At 59.3% G+C, this 16,479-nt stretch overlaps 1 protein-coding gene across 2 annotated transcripts; it reads left to right on the top strand.

Annotated features, from left to right (window-relative positions):
• The first annotated feature begins 7 nt into the window (after positions 1 to 7).
• Positions 8 to 12,822, top strand: Metrnl (meteorin like, glial cell differentiation regulator). 2 transcript variants are annotated; one of them, XM_015504236.1, is made up of 4 exons: positions 8 to 60; positions 5,008 to 5,390; positions 11,293 to 11,352; positions 12,288 to 12,822. In XM_015504236.1, the coding sequence occupies exons 2-4, from the start codon at positions 5,084 to 5,086 to the stop codon at positions 12,605 to 12,607; spliced, it is 687 nt and encodes a 228-aa protein (XP_015359722.2). In that variant the 5' UTR covers positions 8 to 60; positions 5,008 to 5,083; the 3' UTR covers positions 12,608 to 12,822. The 2 variants fall into 2 exon arrangements, with proteins under 2 accessions (XP_015359722.2, XP_048652738.1); XM_048796781.1 differs by lacking the exon at positions 11,293 to 11,352.
• Positions 12,823 to 16,479: the final 3,657 nt, after the last annotated feature.

The raw sequence follows: 16,479 nt of genomic DNA, 5'->3' as shown, positions 1-16,479 counted from the left end.
GCTTTTTTGGGCGGCGCGGGCGCGCACGTATTCCAGCGACCTATGCAGCTGGAAGGGGAGGTGAGTCTCGCGGAGCGACCCCGGCTCAACCCGCCCGGATCTAAGTCCTCCGGTACCGTTGGCTCTGCTCCCGAGCTGGGACCAGCGCGGCGGGATCGGGGGCCGCTCTCCAGGCCGAGTTCGATGTCCCCATCCCCGTCCCCGGTTCCAGAACAAAAGAGCCCGAGGCGTCCAGGTCCCTGCCCCGAGGACGCCTGGGGAGTCACCTCCGCCACACCGCGGAGTCTGCCCAGGCCGGCCGCCCACTCGTCCCGGGCGCAGCGCTGGTCCCGAGTCCAGAGCTCAGCTCAGTGGGAGCCGGAGCGGGCGGGGTCCATGGTCGCGCCCTCCGGGTTCCTGCCCGTGGCGGGAGCTGTGCGCCCCAGGCCGGGAGGAGTCGGGCAAAGCGAGAAGGGATGGCCGGGTGCGGCGGTTTCGGGGACGGAACGAGACCCACGTTGACTGTAGTACGTCCGCTGGGCGACCAGCCGCAGGCGGACACCTGTGCGCCGGGCCGAGTATAGCGGGACAGAGCCCCCCACCCCGCCCTGTGAAGGTCAGGCCGCCCTTGGCAGCCGCGCGCCGGGCTCCGCGACCCCCCCCCTTCCCCCGTTCGCGGTGGCAGCCGAGGACTTTTTAGAAACCAAAGTGTGACATGCAGAAAGGGGTGCAGGTCACAACTGTGCGCGGGCGCGGTGCCTGGGAGCCGCAGCTACTCGGGAAGGACCCAGGGACGTGCCGGGCACCTAGGAGGTTCCTCGGGCTTAGCAGAGCTGGTTTTGTGCGGTGGAAGTTGACAATTCAGCAGTTTGTGAAGCGCGCTGCGCTAACGCGCGTCTACTCTGCAGGCGCTGTGGGTTGGGGCTACCCTTAGGTCTGGTGTCGAGATCGGGCGCGCGCCCACCCAAGCCTGTAGTCCTTGGGCTGAAAGACAGACTCGAGCGGCAGACAGCTCATTCTGGGTGGGGGCGGTCACGGGTGATTTTTGTGAAGCCGTTTTTCCGAGAAGGCTGGGTGTTGAGCTGGTGCGCCAGGTTCTGCGTCAGCAGGGCATGGCTGGTCATCTTGGACATTGACGGCATTTAGTTTTCTGAGGAAACCACAATGACCACAATCAACTCCCCCTCCCGATGGGAAAGACTCCTGCCAAGGGGTTGGGCTTGAAGATCAGCCCCTGGCTCCTGAGACCTCTGGGCACTGCCTACCTCACTGGGAGTTTTCTGCCTCCCTTTCAGTAGAAATCCCCCTGCCTGCAGGAGCTGAGATTGGGGCTGAGGGTGGCTGGAGCTTGGGGGGAGGGCTGGCCTCGGGAAGGCTGGCGCCAGCTCAGAGCTGGCCGGGAGCCTCTGATGCTGACTCTCTGGGACTGCCCTTGCTCTAGCCATAATATCAAAATCCCTGCTCTCAGCTTCTTCCCGTGGATCAGTACACCCCAGCTCAAGGCTTTGGGGTGTCCTGCTCCAGCAGATCAAAACCAGAAAACCCAGTCCCTGTCCCTGAGCTTGGGTTCCAGTTGAAGCCAACTTCCTTCCCAGGTCCTCAGAGGACTGCATGTCTAGGGCTACAATTCCAAGCCTAGGATGCCCAGAACTCCAGAGATTTAGGTGTTTGCAGAAGGGGTAGGTGTGCTGTCCAGTACCTGTGTGCTGTCTATGTGCAGAAGCAGGAACACTGCCTGGGCCCCTTGCCTTGTCTGCCAACATCCTCCTTGGACTCCCTTGATGGCACCTCTCCCAAAGTCTGAACCTAGCGAAGGACAGCTGAGGGACCCTTGGAGCTGCCGGAGAGGAGGCAGGGCCTGGAGCATAAACCAAGCTCCCTTGCCTTATAGCTGCTACCCCATTTATCAATACACTTCACACATCAGCTGACTCCTGTTGAAACCCAGGAGTCTGTTGGCTTTCTTGCTAACTCCATGGTTTATGACCCTTTAGGAGCTGTGGGAACACAGCACAGGGCGGAGCAAGCAGGTGGATTCTGACCCCTGCTAGGAAGGGACACTGGCCACTCACATTGATGTGCTGGTGCTTCTGGGTATTTCTAAGCAATCAAATTGGAGATTTTGAAATCCTTCTTTCTGTGTAGGAGGCAGGACCAGTGCCCCAATCTTTATCACCCAGGGACCATAAAGGTGAACCATGAACTTTCCCACTGGTGTCATGGGGTACAGCAGGTGCAGCCACACCTGGGCTCTCTGGCAAGATGGGGAAGTGGAAGGCAGCCTTGGGGGCAGAACCTCTCTGACTTTGCCCATGATCCAGGACCAGTCTCACTCCAGCAACCACAACTGTCTTGTCCTGGTGACTTGAGGTTCGCCAGCTGTAGGTGTGAGTAGTTTGGGGCTGGCCACATACTAACTGCAGGCATGAGCTCAGGTTGCTTCAACAGGTCCTCAGAAGTCTGCTGGATTTACCATCTTTTCCATAAAGGTGCCCACAGGCATGTCTACCTGGGTGATGCTTGCTGATTTTTTTTAAATAAAAGCATTAATTCAGCTTAACTAATCTGTAAATACCCTTGCCAGTGTCACGATGTGGACTTGATCCAATTCTGTGTGCACCCTGTGGCTTCATCACAGCAGTGCGGTGGAGTTTGCAGTTTTGCTTAGTGTGGCAACTGCATCTCTTGAAGATGGTAAAATGCCATCATCAATGACCATTAATAATGTATTCACGTCTGCAATTGTAGCAACCTTACATAGACCTTTTTTTTTTTTTTTTTCCCCATTTGCTGGGTGCTTGATATTTGGTTGTATGGCAGGAACCAACACAGTTGTTGGTCTACATGGGGGTCTTGCTGGATGTTTGGTTGTGGGGTAGGAACCAGGATAGTTGTTTGTCTATGTGGGGGTCTTGAGCAATACCTGCTACTGGTTCCATGCTGAGCATCTACTTGGATTCCTGTTGACCTGATGTTTTAGAGAATGGAGAAGACACAGTCACTGGCCCTGGGATGGGTATAGATATGGCTCAGGGTGAGGAAATGGGCCCCTCATTTCCTGTGGGTCCATCTCTGTTTTACTTCCTTCTCATTAGATGGAGCCAGATGGACATCATGGGAAGCTCTGGCTTCAAGTGTAGGTAGGGTCAACAGCCTCCAAACTCAGGTCCTTCTGCCCTGGTACTGTGGTTGGACACTATCACCTTGAGGGTTCCCTCTGCTCTGCCTGAGTTGGGGTGGAAGGCAGGCTTCCCTCTTTCCCCCTGTGCAGAAGAGTACAGTGCTTCAGAGATTGGTGCTGGGCCTCTGCCCTCCCAACCCTCAGGGCCCTGAGATGGAAGCAGAGACGTAGACTGGGCAGTTTATTGGGGAAAGAGAGTTGAGGATTGTGCCTGGACCCAGGGCAAGTGTCAGTGTCTTGATGCCAGAAACTGGAGACTGCACTAGGACAGCACTGACTGTGGCCAGGTGTGTCTGCCTTGCACCACTTGGTACAGTTTCCACACAGCTCTGTGACTATGCCCATCTCTCCATAGGTGTCAGAGGAGCTTGTGTGAGTTTTAGTTTGCTCTGCGTGTGTGACCCAGGCAGGCTGCTCATGACCCAGGGCCTTGTGGGGGTGGGCAGTGGGCCAGAGGTTTCACCCTTGATGCTTCCTTCTGATGTGGTCTGCAGAGTGACTCTGTGGCCTCAGCCTGCAGCCAGCCATCATAGCAAAAGCGAGGTTCAGGGGCCCCATGCCTGAGTCACCCGGCAGTAAATAGGAACTGTGTGGTGCCCTCTCTCCTCTGCAGAGTGTTCATGACCTGCTGGGGCCAGGGCTCTGGAGTTAGCACTGCTCATTTCACATAAAAATCCTAAGAATGTGGGCAGACCTGTCTGAGACCTGATCAGAACCAAACTTCAAGTAATAAGACACTTATCTGAAGTCATTGGCTCAGTTCCAGGTCTGCCGGTGCCCATGACGTCACCGTCAGCGAGGAGCTGGCATTTACATTAAAGTTCTGGGCTGCTGAACCATGTTTTGGTTGTTTTGATTTCTCAGGGCCTGCCTGATGAGAGCAGCACCTTCACTCATCTTCCTGTTGAGCCCTGGGGGTGTGCGGCCTGGTTACCTTCGGGCCTTTCACCTCCCTCTCCACCCCCAGGTTATTCCCTTGCTCTTGTAGTGGGTATTGCTTTAGTGACAACTGAACTTGCTTTTAGAAATGATTGGCCATGCAGGTACCCCAGGCTGCCCAGTGAATGAAAGGAGAGTGGACTGTCACCTTGGAGGAAGTACAGCAAGGCTGCCCAGTGGAGCTCATGCCATTGTCAACACTCCTAGCTGGCTGAGAGCCGACCTCTGGAGCATGTTGTCATAGGTGCTGCCACCTCTGTACCTGTGTGAGGCTCACTTTTCACCCAGTGGGGCTCTGCCTTGTCTTTCCACTGAGGTCCAGGCCCTCCTGGGGGTGATTGGAACTCTGGTTGGTGACAGTGTTTCCTGGATGTTTCGGAACCACCACGCCCTCTGCAGTTCTCACTTCCCAGGGGCCCCTGGTCTCCCTGTCTTAGGGACCTGGCTGAGACTCCATCTGAAGGCTACAGATGCTGAGCCTGGAGGGCGGGGCCAGGGTCTGGGCACCTGGATGCCTGTGCTCCTCAGTGCTACGTAAACCTGCCTTGACTCTTGGAGCGGGCCCTCTGGAGGCAGCCTGTGGGGAGGCTAGTAGAGGTGGCTTGCTGGGTTCTGCCGCTCCCTGAAGGGGAGGTGGGCACTGAGGCAGGCAGTGGGCTGTATGTCAGCGGCTGTGGAGGGGTTGTGGTTGTGGAGGGCTATCTCACACACTCTTCGGGGACGTGCAGGGGTGGAGCCTCCTGATAGGTGTGCAAGGGTGGGGCTTACACTCTCCTGACAGGTGTGCAGGGGCAGTGCCTGCACTTCTGGGTGGGTGGGGTGTGTGGACAGGGTGGGGCCTCCCAGGCTCTCCTGGGCAGGGGTGCGGCCTCCCCCTGGCTCTGACTGATTCTATGCATCTTCTGCAGCGGGCTGACCCATGAGGCTCACAGGAAGGAAGTGGAGCAGGTATATCTGCGCTGCGCAGCCGGCTCCGTGGAGTGGATGTACCCAACTGGGGCACTGATTGTCAACCTGCGGCCCAACACCTTTGCACCCTCCCGAGGGCTGACTGTGTGCATCAAGCCCTTCAGTGGCTCCTCTGGGGCCAACGTCTATCTGGAGAGAACTGGAGAGCTGAGGCTGCTGGTGCAGGACGGGAGCAGCCGTGCCGCGCAGGTGCAATGCTTCAGCCTGGAGCAGGGTGGCCTGTTTGTGGAGGCCACACCCCAGCAGGACATCAGCAGGAGGACCACGGGTTTCCAGTATGAGCTGACAAGCGGGCGCAGGGGGCTGGGCCACACACTCTCTGGTGAGTCGACCAGGGGATGGGGGTTGGCGGCGGGGGTGGGGGGTGCTTACTGTGTTGCCAGACGTCCGCTATTCTCCATGGCTCCCCTGTGAAGACACTAAGGGTCATGACCTGAAGTGGCACACCTGCCGGGCCACGTTGCTCTGGAGAGCCCTTTGAGTCCCCTGTACACAGGCCCTCATTGGGGAGCAAGGCGGGTGTTGGACCTCAAAACCAAACTACCTCTGAAATGCAGCCTTCCACTCACAACCCCTTGAGATGCCGCAGCCGGGGACCTTGGTGTTCCTGACCTGGTGGAGCAGTGCGTGTTTGACCAGGGTGGCTTGGGGTGCAGATTCCAACTCCACTGGGTCTGAGGCATTTGAAGAGGGGCCATGCTTTTGCACGGCCCCGTGAGCTGGTCCTGGTCTTGAGGTCTGCAGCAGGAGCAGGTGTTGGGCTGGGGTGAGGACTTGGGTGGTGACTCATGGCCCGGAGGAGGGGTGGTCCTGCATCCATCAGTTCTGGGGCAGTGGCTGCTCTGCTCTGCAGGACAGATGCAGAATTCTGAAGGGGCTCTGGCTGGCCGTGAGACCCCATCACCCATGGGAGTGCCTGAGGGGCCTCAAGAGGCACGCCTAGGGAGGACTCCTCCCTGGATGGCGTGGCAGCCTCAGGCACCAGTGCAGTGTCCCCTTTGGACAGTGTCTGACAGCATGAGAACCTGGAGAGGTCCTGACAGAAAGTCTCTCTGAGGCCAGTTGGGCCCAGCATGGCCCCAGCAGACTGTGTGTGCTGTGTGAGGGCCATGGGCTCTGCCTTGGGGTTTTTCCCGTCTTGAGGTATGCAGACTTTCCTGACATGGGGGTTGTGGACAGTGCTGGTCTCTAGACATCCCTGCAAGTGGGCGCAGAGGAGATGTCCTCAGATCCTGCAGCTGCAGGACAGGTTCCAGCCCGTGGGCTGTGAGCAGGCAGTTCCCCTTTCCTGGGCCAGTGATTATGGAGGATGGGAGGGCCAGGGGAGGGGATGCCACACTCTGGGGCCCTGGAGGTAAACTCGCCATGAAAATAACACCTGGGGCACTCTGAACACGGGTACACGCTTTCTGACTGAAGTGTGGTCCAGGTAGGAAGACCTGTGAGTGTCCCTGGTGTGATGAAAATGTGGGCTGGCCTCAAGGACATTCTGCTGGGCTCATGTTTCCTGTGGCCGAGCTCTGCCCTGGTACAGGATGTGTCTCAGCAGCTTTGGGTGGGCGCTGCCGTCTGTGCACACCTGACCACTCACATTTGCACACACAGCACACACAGTCTGCCGGTGCCATGCTGGGCCCAACTGGTAAGGTGGGATGGTGGCAGAGCCTGGGAGCTGCCCCCAACTCTCCTGTTGTTGCCCCATCCTTCCCTCTGCCCATGCGTTCAGGCCAGGGCTTATGACCTGTGGGGTTGGTTGCACTGCCTGGGTTCCCACGGGGTCACTGGGGGGCAGTGGCTCTGGCACAGGCACCTGCTCTCAGGCCTGAGCTTGGCCTCCAGGCATCTCCTGGATGGTGGGGTCCCAGGCAGGACAGTGGCTCCATGCCCAGGGCTTTGCTCTGTCTTGAGAGTCAGGTGCTTGGGGTTCCCTTGCTATCCTGTAGCGTACACTCTTCTGGCCCTGGGATATCTGTCGAAGTCGGGCCTGCAGTGACTTGAGTGCCCTGTGGATGGCAAGAAGCTGGTCAGAGGCAGCACATCCATGCAGCTGCCACCAGGACTTGCAATGAGGACCCCGGCTCTGCTGCACTGGGGCCCTAGGGGCTGGAACCCAACCCTGGCATTCCCAGAAATGGTCAGAGTGGCACACTCCAGTGTGATGGGCTCCGGCAGGGGGTACAGGGCAGCTGATGGACTCTTCTCCTGGAGTGTTTGGCTTGTATCAGGGGATGGGGGCTGCTCAGCGGTTAATGCTGGGGGAATGGGTACGTAATGTGGAATGTTGGTGTCAGCCATCTGGCAGCAGTGTTGTCCTCCCCAGAGGGCCAGCTCCAAGCTTTCTCTGGCCAGCACCAGCATCTTCTGTTCTGGCTGTTGCTGCGGCCACGGAAGACCGCTAGAAGCTGGGGCCCGGGCAGCGGCTGAGCACACAGGGCCGGCCCAGGTGGTTGTGCTGGAGGCAGAGGAACTCACAGTGAATTGGAGTTCTGGTTTGTACTGGGAGCAGAGGTGCTGTGCGCCAGAACCTGCTTAAGTGTGTGTGCACCTGTGTGAGTCTCACTCCATCCCGCCAGTCCATCCACGTTGAAAAATCAGCTTCTGAGACACTAGGAGTTAAGAAGACCAGAGCCGAGGTGCGGGCTGCTCCTCCAGGGTTACAAAAAGGGGGTCAGGCAGTGGATGACCCCAGCCCTAGGGAACACTCCTCCAAGGGTACAGGAAGTGGGTCAGGCAGTGGATGACCTCAGCCCTGGGGCACACTCCTCCAGGGGTGCAGGACAGAGATCAGGCAGCGGATGACCTCAGCCCTGGGGCACACTCCTCCAGGGGTGCAGGACAGAGATCAGGCAGCGGATGACTCCAGCCCTGGGGGACACTCCTCCAGGGGTGTAGGATAGGGTCAGGCAGCAGGTGAACCCAGCCCCAGCACCTGCTCACCCCGTGCCCTCCACCTTCATGGGGTTTGCCAGAAGCTTGAGTACCAGCACCGCCTCTGACACAGGGAATCGGACAGGATACAGAGTTGTAGATGGCCACAGGGCTGTTTTCCAGTAGACCTCCAGGCCAAGGGATGGGCAGGAGCTGTCTGGGGCTGCCCTCCAGGGCCCAGCCGCCTGGGGAAACAGACATCACTCTGGATGGGGCCGAGGGGTTGGCCGGTGAGGGTTGGGGTGCCATCTGGTTCCAAGGAATAGGTGCAGCGGGTGACATATCTCAAATTGATGGATCTCCAGGTAACCGATCTCCAGGTGACATATCTGGTGCTTGCAGGCTCCACCAGCCTGTGCTCTGGGAGCTGGGGCTCTGGAGAGGCCCAGGGCAGGTGTCCAGGAAGGAGGTGCAGGACACTGATGCTGGTCTTGGGTGTGGAAGTCACTGCCCAGGCAGTTCAGGGGTTGGGGCTATAGCCTGTGGGTCAGTTTCCCACCCCCTTGAAAACCTGTCCTGCTTGCTAAGCTTGAGTCACCAGCTGACTTGCCTGAACCTCCCACAGGAGCTTTAGAGTCTGGGGGTGCCTTGATGGCTGTGTGCATTGCCAGCAAAAGTCTGGAGGTGAAAAAGATATCTCACTGCTTCCTGGAAACAGAAGAGGTGGCTCATTTTTTTCTGAAGCTCCTGTCTCTCTGGCCTCAGTGGCTTTCTCGGGCCACTGACGACCCTGAGGTCACTTTTCATCTTAACTGGTGGCTGGCCTGGGGGCAGGGGCATGGCCTCCACCTGCTTCTTCACCAGGAGCTGGAGGGACAGGTGAGGCCTCCACCCCAGGACCCTCCTTGTGTCCTAGAGGTGCTGGCTGATCTTGACCTCAGCCTCAGTCCTCCGGGTCCTCCCCAGACCCTGTCCACACCCTGTGCACACCTTGTTCACTTGGTTGAAGGCCATGCTCACTGTCATTGGCTGTCCTGGATCCCCCAGTGTTTTCTCCTGAGGGCTCCCTCTGGACCTGTACAGGCACGGCAGCTGTCCTGGGGAGCAGTCCTGCCTGCTAGCTGCCAGCTCCACTTGTCCAGGACCCTCCCCTGAGCCAGCTGCTCCTGCCCTCACCCTCTGCTGTCCCCACGGCACCTGCCGGCCTGCTGGACCCACGCTGCTCCCCAGGTGTCCCTGTCCTGCCTGATGCTATTCCCTCCTTCTCTGGTTCGTTCGATGGTTCATTTCCTGAGCATCCACACCCATGTTCTCTCAGAAGCTTGTGCTGGGTCCATGAGCACATTTCAGGACCTTCCTGAGCCCGACTCTGGCTGATAGCTGTTTCCAGATCTCTGTCCTCAGAGTCCACACTGCATTTTGCATGAAGTTGAACTGCACTCTGCCAAGCTCAGAGTGAGAAGCAGATGCTTCCAGGGTGGGGTTTGTGACCTCAGCCGACAATGGCTCTGGATGGGTCTGGGGACCAGGACTGCCCTGGGGTCCCTACACCTTCTGCTGGAGGCTGGGTGTGAGCCAGGGCAGCTGCAGTGAGGGGAGGGTCTCCATGCTTTTTCCCTAGCTGTTGGTGGAGGTCACAGGTGTGTGACTCATGGGGAGAGGGATGTGTGTAGACTTGGTGACACTGAAGGCACAGGTCTGAGGTCCTGGGTCCGTGTGTGGCCAGGGCCTGTCAGCTCCTCTGCCGCACCAGGTGTGCGTTTCGTCAGGGGCTGCTTAGGCTGAGCCCCAGGGGCAGCAGTGAGGGCCGAGGGAATGTCACAGGTGCCCTCGGCTGGCTGGGAATGGGGTGGACATCTGAGGGGTGGGCATCACAGGCTTCTGGAGCTCCGGCAGCCGCCACTCCCTGCCAGCAAAGGCTCTGGAGTTCGGAGGTGTGGTGGGAAGATGCCCATCCTTTGAAGGGCTGGGCAGTGTGGAGGCACCGGCGGGTGGTTCTGGTTTGTGGTTCCGCTTTTCCTGATAACTCAGTAGAAGCCAAGGTGCTACAGGTGCTGGGTGGGCTGGCCAGTTAGTGGCTGCTGACATTGGAGGTGCCCAGCCCATGCTGTGGGCACAGGGCAGGGAGGCCAGTGCTCCAGACTCACCTCTCCATGCCCGCCAGCCTTGCCTCCCATCTGATGACATGAGTGACTCCAAGGCTCCAGGTGCCTTCTGGTTCCAGAAGGCCCCTCTGCACTCTTGCTGGCCTGAGAGTGCTTGGCCAGTAGTCAAGAGCTGACGTTTGCTGCCCATCCCTGGGAGACACTGGCTTGAGGGGGTCAGTGCAGCCTCTAGTCAGGTGATGGCTCAGCCTGGCTCAGCTCCAGGTTGACAGGGTGGTACCCGGTGTGCATGGACCTTAGCTTCCCCAGGGCCCAGGATTCCCAAGCCTCACAGTGCAGACTGGTGGAGGGGAATCCTCTGGCTGAGGTCTCACACCTCCACACTGGAGTGTGTGTGTGGACGCCCAGGATTGCTGGGGCCGGCCCCGAGTTTCTGTTTGACGTTTGGGGAACTGGGGCAAAGGGCAGGGTGCAGGCAGGCCACCCTGGAAGTGTGTTGCGTAAGTTGTTTGGCCAGGGAGGCTTAGCCTGAGGAGGCTGTAGCCTCTAGGTTCTTGGAGGGAGCTAGGCCCCAGGATTCTGGGGCCATGGGGGTCCTGTGGGCTTGGCTCAGTTTAAAAGGTGTTTGCACCTTTGTCCCAGGGACCAGGTGGGGTCTGGTGAAGGGGCTGAGCTGATGGCCCCCACCCCAGGCCTTGTGCCTGCACCGGCGCTGCCTCCTGCCCTGGCTCACTCGTCACCTTGGGGGATCTTTGGCCTCGTCAGTCTTTCTAGTCAGCATCTGGGTCCTGTGGGACTGGCCCTGCCCTTTGGGCTGTGGCTGGAGATTGGTCTAGGGAAGGGGTATCTCCATGCTGCAAGGAGGTACCTGCTCGTGAGGCACCCTGGTGTTTTGGGGTATGCTGTGGAGGCTGGGGTGGGTGTGGATGCCCAGGGGCAGGGGCTCAGCTTGGCTTGGGTCAGCTTTGCATTCGTGGGGGGTGCATGAGAGTGGTCACCATGGAGTCCTTGCTCCTCTGGCACAACAGTGCCAGCAAGGCACATGGCAGTTGGCACACACCCTGGTCCTACACAAGATTGACATGTCTTGAGTGGTGAGTCTGATGGCAACGTGTGCCATCATGCGCAGCCGGGCATCTGCCTCTGACATGTTGGAGCTGGGGAGGGCTTGTGGCTCACCAGAATTTCTGACCACAGAGGGCATGGGCCAGGGCCTGCCAGGCTGCATGCTGATCTGTTCTCTCCCCTCAGCCCCGTGCCGCCCATGCAGTGACACCGAAGTGCTCCTGGCTGTCTGCACTAGTGACTTTGGTGAGTGTCTCCTCTCAGGTCTCTTACGCTTGGTCCCTCTGGCATGGGACCCCTGGGCCCAGGATCAAGAGCCTTTCAAAGTGGGCAGTGCTCCCTCTTGGATCTGCAGAAGCGGCTGGATATGGTTTCCCCAGGGGTCATGGAATAGGTGCTCTTCTGTGCCCACAGCATGAAGACTTCACACACGTGTGCAAACTTTCACCCTCACATGTACACACATGCACACCCACACTGACAGCTGGGGTGGACGTTCTGGGTGACTGTCGATCATCGTCCTGTTTTGTACATGAGCTCACTGCTCCCTGGGGACTCTGAAGTCCTGCAGTTCCCAGGGGCTCTTGCAGTGTTCTCTGAATACCATGCAATGGGCAGCCTGACCCTGTGATGGCCACCACCTCCAAGCCCCATCTGTTCTTCATCCAAGTTCCCCTGGAGGGCCCAGGGCTGTGGTCTGAGGGATGCAGGCCCCTTGCATGTGGTGTCAGGGGCTGGGTCCCTGGTGTGGTGCTTGCTGGCCAGCTGCTGTGGTGGTAGGCACGTGAAGCCAGCCCAGCTGGCCCTGTCCCCGGGCTCCCCCCCTGAGCTCTGATCATCTCGCTGCCCTGCTCTCCAGGACCAGGATTGGGGCTGGGCAGGCTGACAGGGGCCCATACTGCCCTGATGTGCCCCCTTGCAGAGCAGGTAGGTGGGCTTGTCAGGCCCACAGCAGAAAGAGCACCTTTGTCTCACAGTGCCAGCATCAGGGACAGCCCCTGGCAACTTTCTACCACTACCCTTGAGCTTTTTAAGGGCATTTCTAAATGGCAGGGTTCAGGTAGAGCTCTGGTTCTGATGCCCATCACAGTCAGGGGCATGGGTGGGGTAGCGCATGCTGTGTGCTGGTCCTCAGCTACAGTGCTACCGGACTCGCTGACCTGTGTCTCCTTCCTCCACAGTCGTCCGAGGCTCCATCCAGGACGTCACCCACGTGCCAGAGCGGCAGGAGTCAGTCATCCATCTGCGGGTGAGCAGGCTCTATCGGCAGAAGAGCAGGGTCTTTCAGCCAGCACCTGAGGGCCATGGCCACTGGCAGGGCCGCATCCTGACGCTGCTGGAGTGTGGGGTGCGGCCAGGGCATGGGGACTTCCTCTTTACTGGCCACATGCACTTTGGGGAGGCCCAGCTGGGCTGTGCCCCACGCTTCAGTGACTTCCGAGGGACGTATAGGGATGCAGAAGAGAGAGGGCTGAACCCCTGTGAGATCGGCATGGAGTGACTGTGGGTGCTGCTACCTGTCCTGTGTCCTGCTCCTGGGGCTGTGTGTGCTCCAGCCTGGGGGTAGGCCACGCTGTGGAGTGCAGGCCGGGGGCACAGGTCCCAGCCCAGGACACCCTGACCTGGAAATGCTGTAAAATGCAAACTAAGTTATTATATATATTTTTTTTTTAAAAGAAATGTTCATGAGAAACAAACTCCCATGTTTAGAAATGCCTTGGTGTGTGGTTTAATGCTGTTTTCGCGTCAGCTGAAGCCATCGCAGCCCAGGATGGTCAGCGAGACTTCACGGGAACCCGCGTACACCAGAGGTGGCGTTCTTGCCACAGATGCGTGGGGCCAAATGTGAACATCTGGTCTTCTCTGCCTCTTGTTTGGCTTTCTGAAGACTGAGCTTCGCGGCCTGACCCTTCTTGGGTTGCAGACTGTATCTGTGCCAGAGAATGAAGACTAGGCTCTGACGTCACGAGGGCTGCTCGCGTCTGAGGGTGCTCTTTGGCAACTCGTTACCGCTCCTTGCCGGCGCACCAACCTCAGCACCTGCCCATGCCCTTCCAAGCCTTGGTCTTTGACCCCATCTTCCCCCAGATGCCTGAACCCACAGCCAGTCTCCACACACTGAGGGCTGCCCTGTATAGGCTTGGTGGCCCATGATTCAGAGCATGAGAGTTTCTGTGACTCCATAATAATGGGGGGGCTCATTCTCAGGACAGGGGGTGGGCAGGGCTACATTCCCTTGGGAGGCTCTCCCTGGCTTTGCAGCCACAGGTGTCCCCTGGCTGCTTCCCTGAAACATAGCCTCTCCCCTTCCATGGAGGGTGACACTGGTTGGATTGGGGCCATCAGGTGACCTCATCTGACGTGATACATCTACAAAGATCCTATTTTCAACCCAGGTCACATTCAGAGGTTATTGACGGACGTGGAGCTTGTTAGGGAGAACATTCACTCCACCAGGGGACACAGTGGTGACAGGTAACGAGGCCCCACCTCACATTCTCCTTCATGCATCATGTGGTCCTCAGGTGTGAGCTGGCCCAGGTCACAAGCAGCAGCAGGTACCCAGGGGCAAGGACATGGAGCAACAGTGCTTGTGCCAGCCCTGGCCTACTGTGGTAGTGACTGGCGTTTGGCCAGCAGGACCGGTCACAGCACAGAAGTGCTGGCCCAGCCAGAGGGCTGAACCCCCTGCTGGCTGCTGCTTCCAGGATCCTGGGGCTGGAGAGGCTGAGGAGCAGGAATGGCGGGTCTGGTGGCCTCCTGTCACTGTAGGAGGATGGGGTCAGGCCTGGGAGGCTGTGCCAGGGCAGTTCTTACAAGATCTAGGGCCGTGCAGAGCTTTGAACAGGCAGGGAAGCATCCTCCTGGGGTAGGACTGGCCCGTGGGAGGTGTCAGCCCCCCATGGCCGAGCGCCCAGCTCCTGCAGATGGGAGTAGGTGGGGCCTGGTGCCTGTGCCTGGGAGACCTCCATGGCCTGGGCAGCTTCGTGAAGGAGGAGCCAGCTGGTCCGTGTTCCCGGAGAGAGACACCCCCACTTCTGACCTGAGGCCCTGTGCACACTGTCCCCTGACAACAGAGGCTGCCCTCCTCCCACGCCTGTCCTGGGAGAGGAGACTAGGCACCACAGGGTCTCCAGAGGGGCCTCCAGGTGGACCCAGGGTGGCCTCTGCCTATCGTCTCCTTACCCCAGGGTGGGCTGCCTCTCTGGGGACCCACGAAGCCCTGGCAGCCATGTCACATGGGAAGGAGGGTGGAAGCAGCTCCAAGGCTCTGACCAGGGGTTGAAGGGAGCCCTGAGGGAGGCCCCTGTGTGCTGGCCACTGGTGCCCCAAGCCCTACCTTCCCTCTTGCCAAGCTGCAAATCCCTCCCTCCCCCAAACCCATCACTCCTGCACTGTCCCCTCCCCACAGCCCTGTCACCCCTGCACTGTCCCCTCTCTGCTGTCCCCTCCCACATGCCCCTGTCACCACTGCACTATCCCCTTTCTGTGCTATTCCCCCACACCCATGTCACCCCTGCATGGTTCCCTCCCTGTGCTGTCCCCTCCCTGCACTGTCCTCTTCCCACACTGTCCCCTCCCTGCCCTGGCCCCTCCCTCCACTGTCCTCTGCTCTCCCCCTCCCGCCTGAGGCAGGGTCTTGCTCTGGGAACCCGCCCAGCCCACCTGTCTCTTCCTGCAGAGCTTTTGAGGCTGAGCCTCTCTTGCTGCCTGCATCTCCTGGCCGAGTGGTCCCTGCACACAGGCCAGATTCTCAGTGAGAGTCCTGGTCAGGGCCTGAGGCTGTGGACACCTTTCTTCTTTGCACATCCTTGGAGGAGCTGGTGGATTCATCTAGGAAGACAGCTGTGCCTGGACATCAGTGGGTGGCTCTCCTGTGTTGGGCAGTCCACCTCTTCCCACCAGGCTGCCTGTGAGGGCGATACGGAGGCTTAGGTGCACCCCCACTTGCTGAATGCAGGGAGGGGCTCAGGCCCTGGGGGCCATGTGGCTTTGTGGCCATCCACTTCCCCTTGGCAGCCCGTGGACGCTGTGCCTCCAGCAAGCCCTGTATTATGCCCTGGCCTCACTTCCTGCCTTGTGGTACCTGCCTAGAAGTCCTGGGTGGGATGGGCCACAGAAGTGGACCACCTGCCCACACCTGCTGTGTGGTCCTTGGGAATCAGGGTGCTTGCAGTTGCTTGTGAGGGCGTCCCTGTGCCAGCCTTCAGGTGTCCCTGTCCCAGCCTTCAGGTGTCCCTGCGCTAGCCTCATGAGCCAGAATGGTCAGCTGCGCAGGCCCATCAGCACTGCCCCCACCGGCTCAGCAGGAGACCCTCAGGGCAAAGCTGATGTCACATGTGAACCCTAGGAGGGGGAAAGGAGGGCAGCAGAAGGGTGGTGGGTGTGGGTGAGGTGATGGCCAGGGGCACCTCAGAAGTGTGGGGTTGAGCCAGTCCTGGAGGAGGGGTTAGCTGACAGTTTGCCCAGCAGAGGCCAAGGGAGGGTAGGGGCACAGGCCTTGCTGGACGCCATCTCCCAGGGCCTGCTGAGGCCCAGGGCAGCCTTGTGGCCACTGCAGAGGCAGTGAGCTTCAGCCAGCATGGTGATAGCCTTCCCAAGAAAAGACATGAGGCTGTGTCCCTTAAGCCCCCCGCGTGTCCTCCGGGCCAGCTCAGCCTGCCCTGTTACTGCTGGTCTCCATGCTGGCCACACCAGTGTTTCTTGCCTGGGCCCCGCTGACCTGGCCACTGGCTAGGCCAGGCTGGAGCTTTGAACGTGCCTCTAGTGGCTGCCACTGTACCATTCCCCTCCCCAGGGCCATGATCACTGGCTTTCTGGAACGTCCACAGCCCACTGGGAGCTGCAGGACCAAGGAGGGCAGCCAGGCCTCTGTGGTCACCTGCCTCTGGACCTGGTTTAAGTCCTGTTGTTTGAGGTGTCAGGCTGCCACCACTGGGGGGTGAGGGATGGTGCTGGGGTTGCCCCTGAGGCACGGTGGCCAGATCTGCTTCCTGGGTCAGAGCAGAGACTGAGTGTGTGGAGGACAGAGCCCCAGAGTCTCCCAACACTGCCTTGTAAGGACCTTCATCCAGATTGTGAGAGTGACTATTCATGAGAGCGTTTTGCACACACAGAAGTGCAAAGGAGGAGAGAGCCTGCTCCCTTAGAGGTGAGTGTGTGCGTTCACCCTGCTGGCTCAGCTTTCCTCACCTTGCCCGGGGCTCCCTGCAGCTGGCCTGGGCAGAGCTGGGGCCACTTGGGCCATGTGGCTGCCTTTGCCATCCCCAACCCTCTGCTTTTGAGGATGAAGCACATGACCCTTCCTGGACAGGTAGGGTTCCCCTCCTTCTGCTCTCTGTAGCTGTGAGAAGACCCTCTGCTGGGGCGAGG

This window comes from Marmota marmota, unplaced genomic scaffold (assembly GCF_001458135.2).
Source record: "Marmota marmota marmota unplaced genomic scaffold, marMar, whole genome shotgun sequence".
In the NCBI taxonomy this organism is placed as follows: domain Eukaryota; kingdom Metazoa; phylum Chordata; class Mammalia; order Rodentia; family Sciuridae; genus Marmota; species Marmota marmota.
The sequence above is the reverse complement of the archived record's forward strand: the minus strand, read 5'-3'. Positions and strand labels throughout refer to the sequence as shown.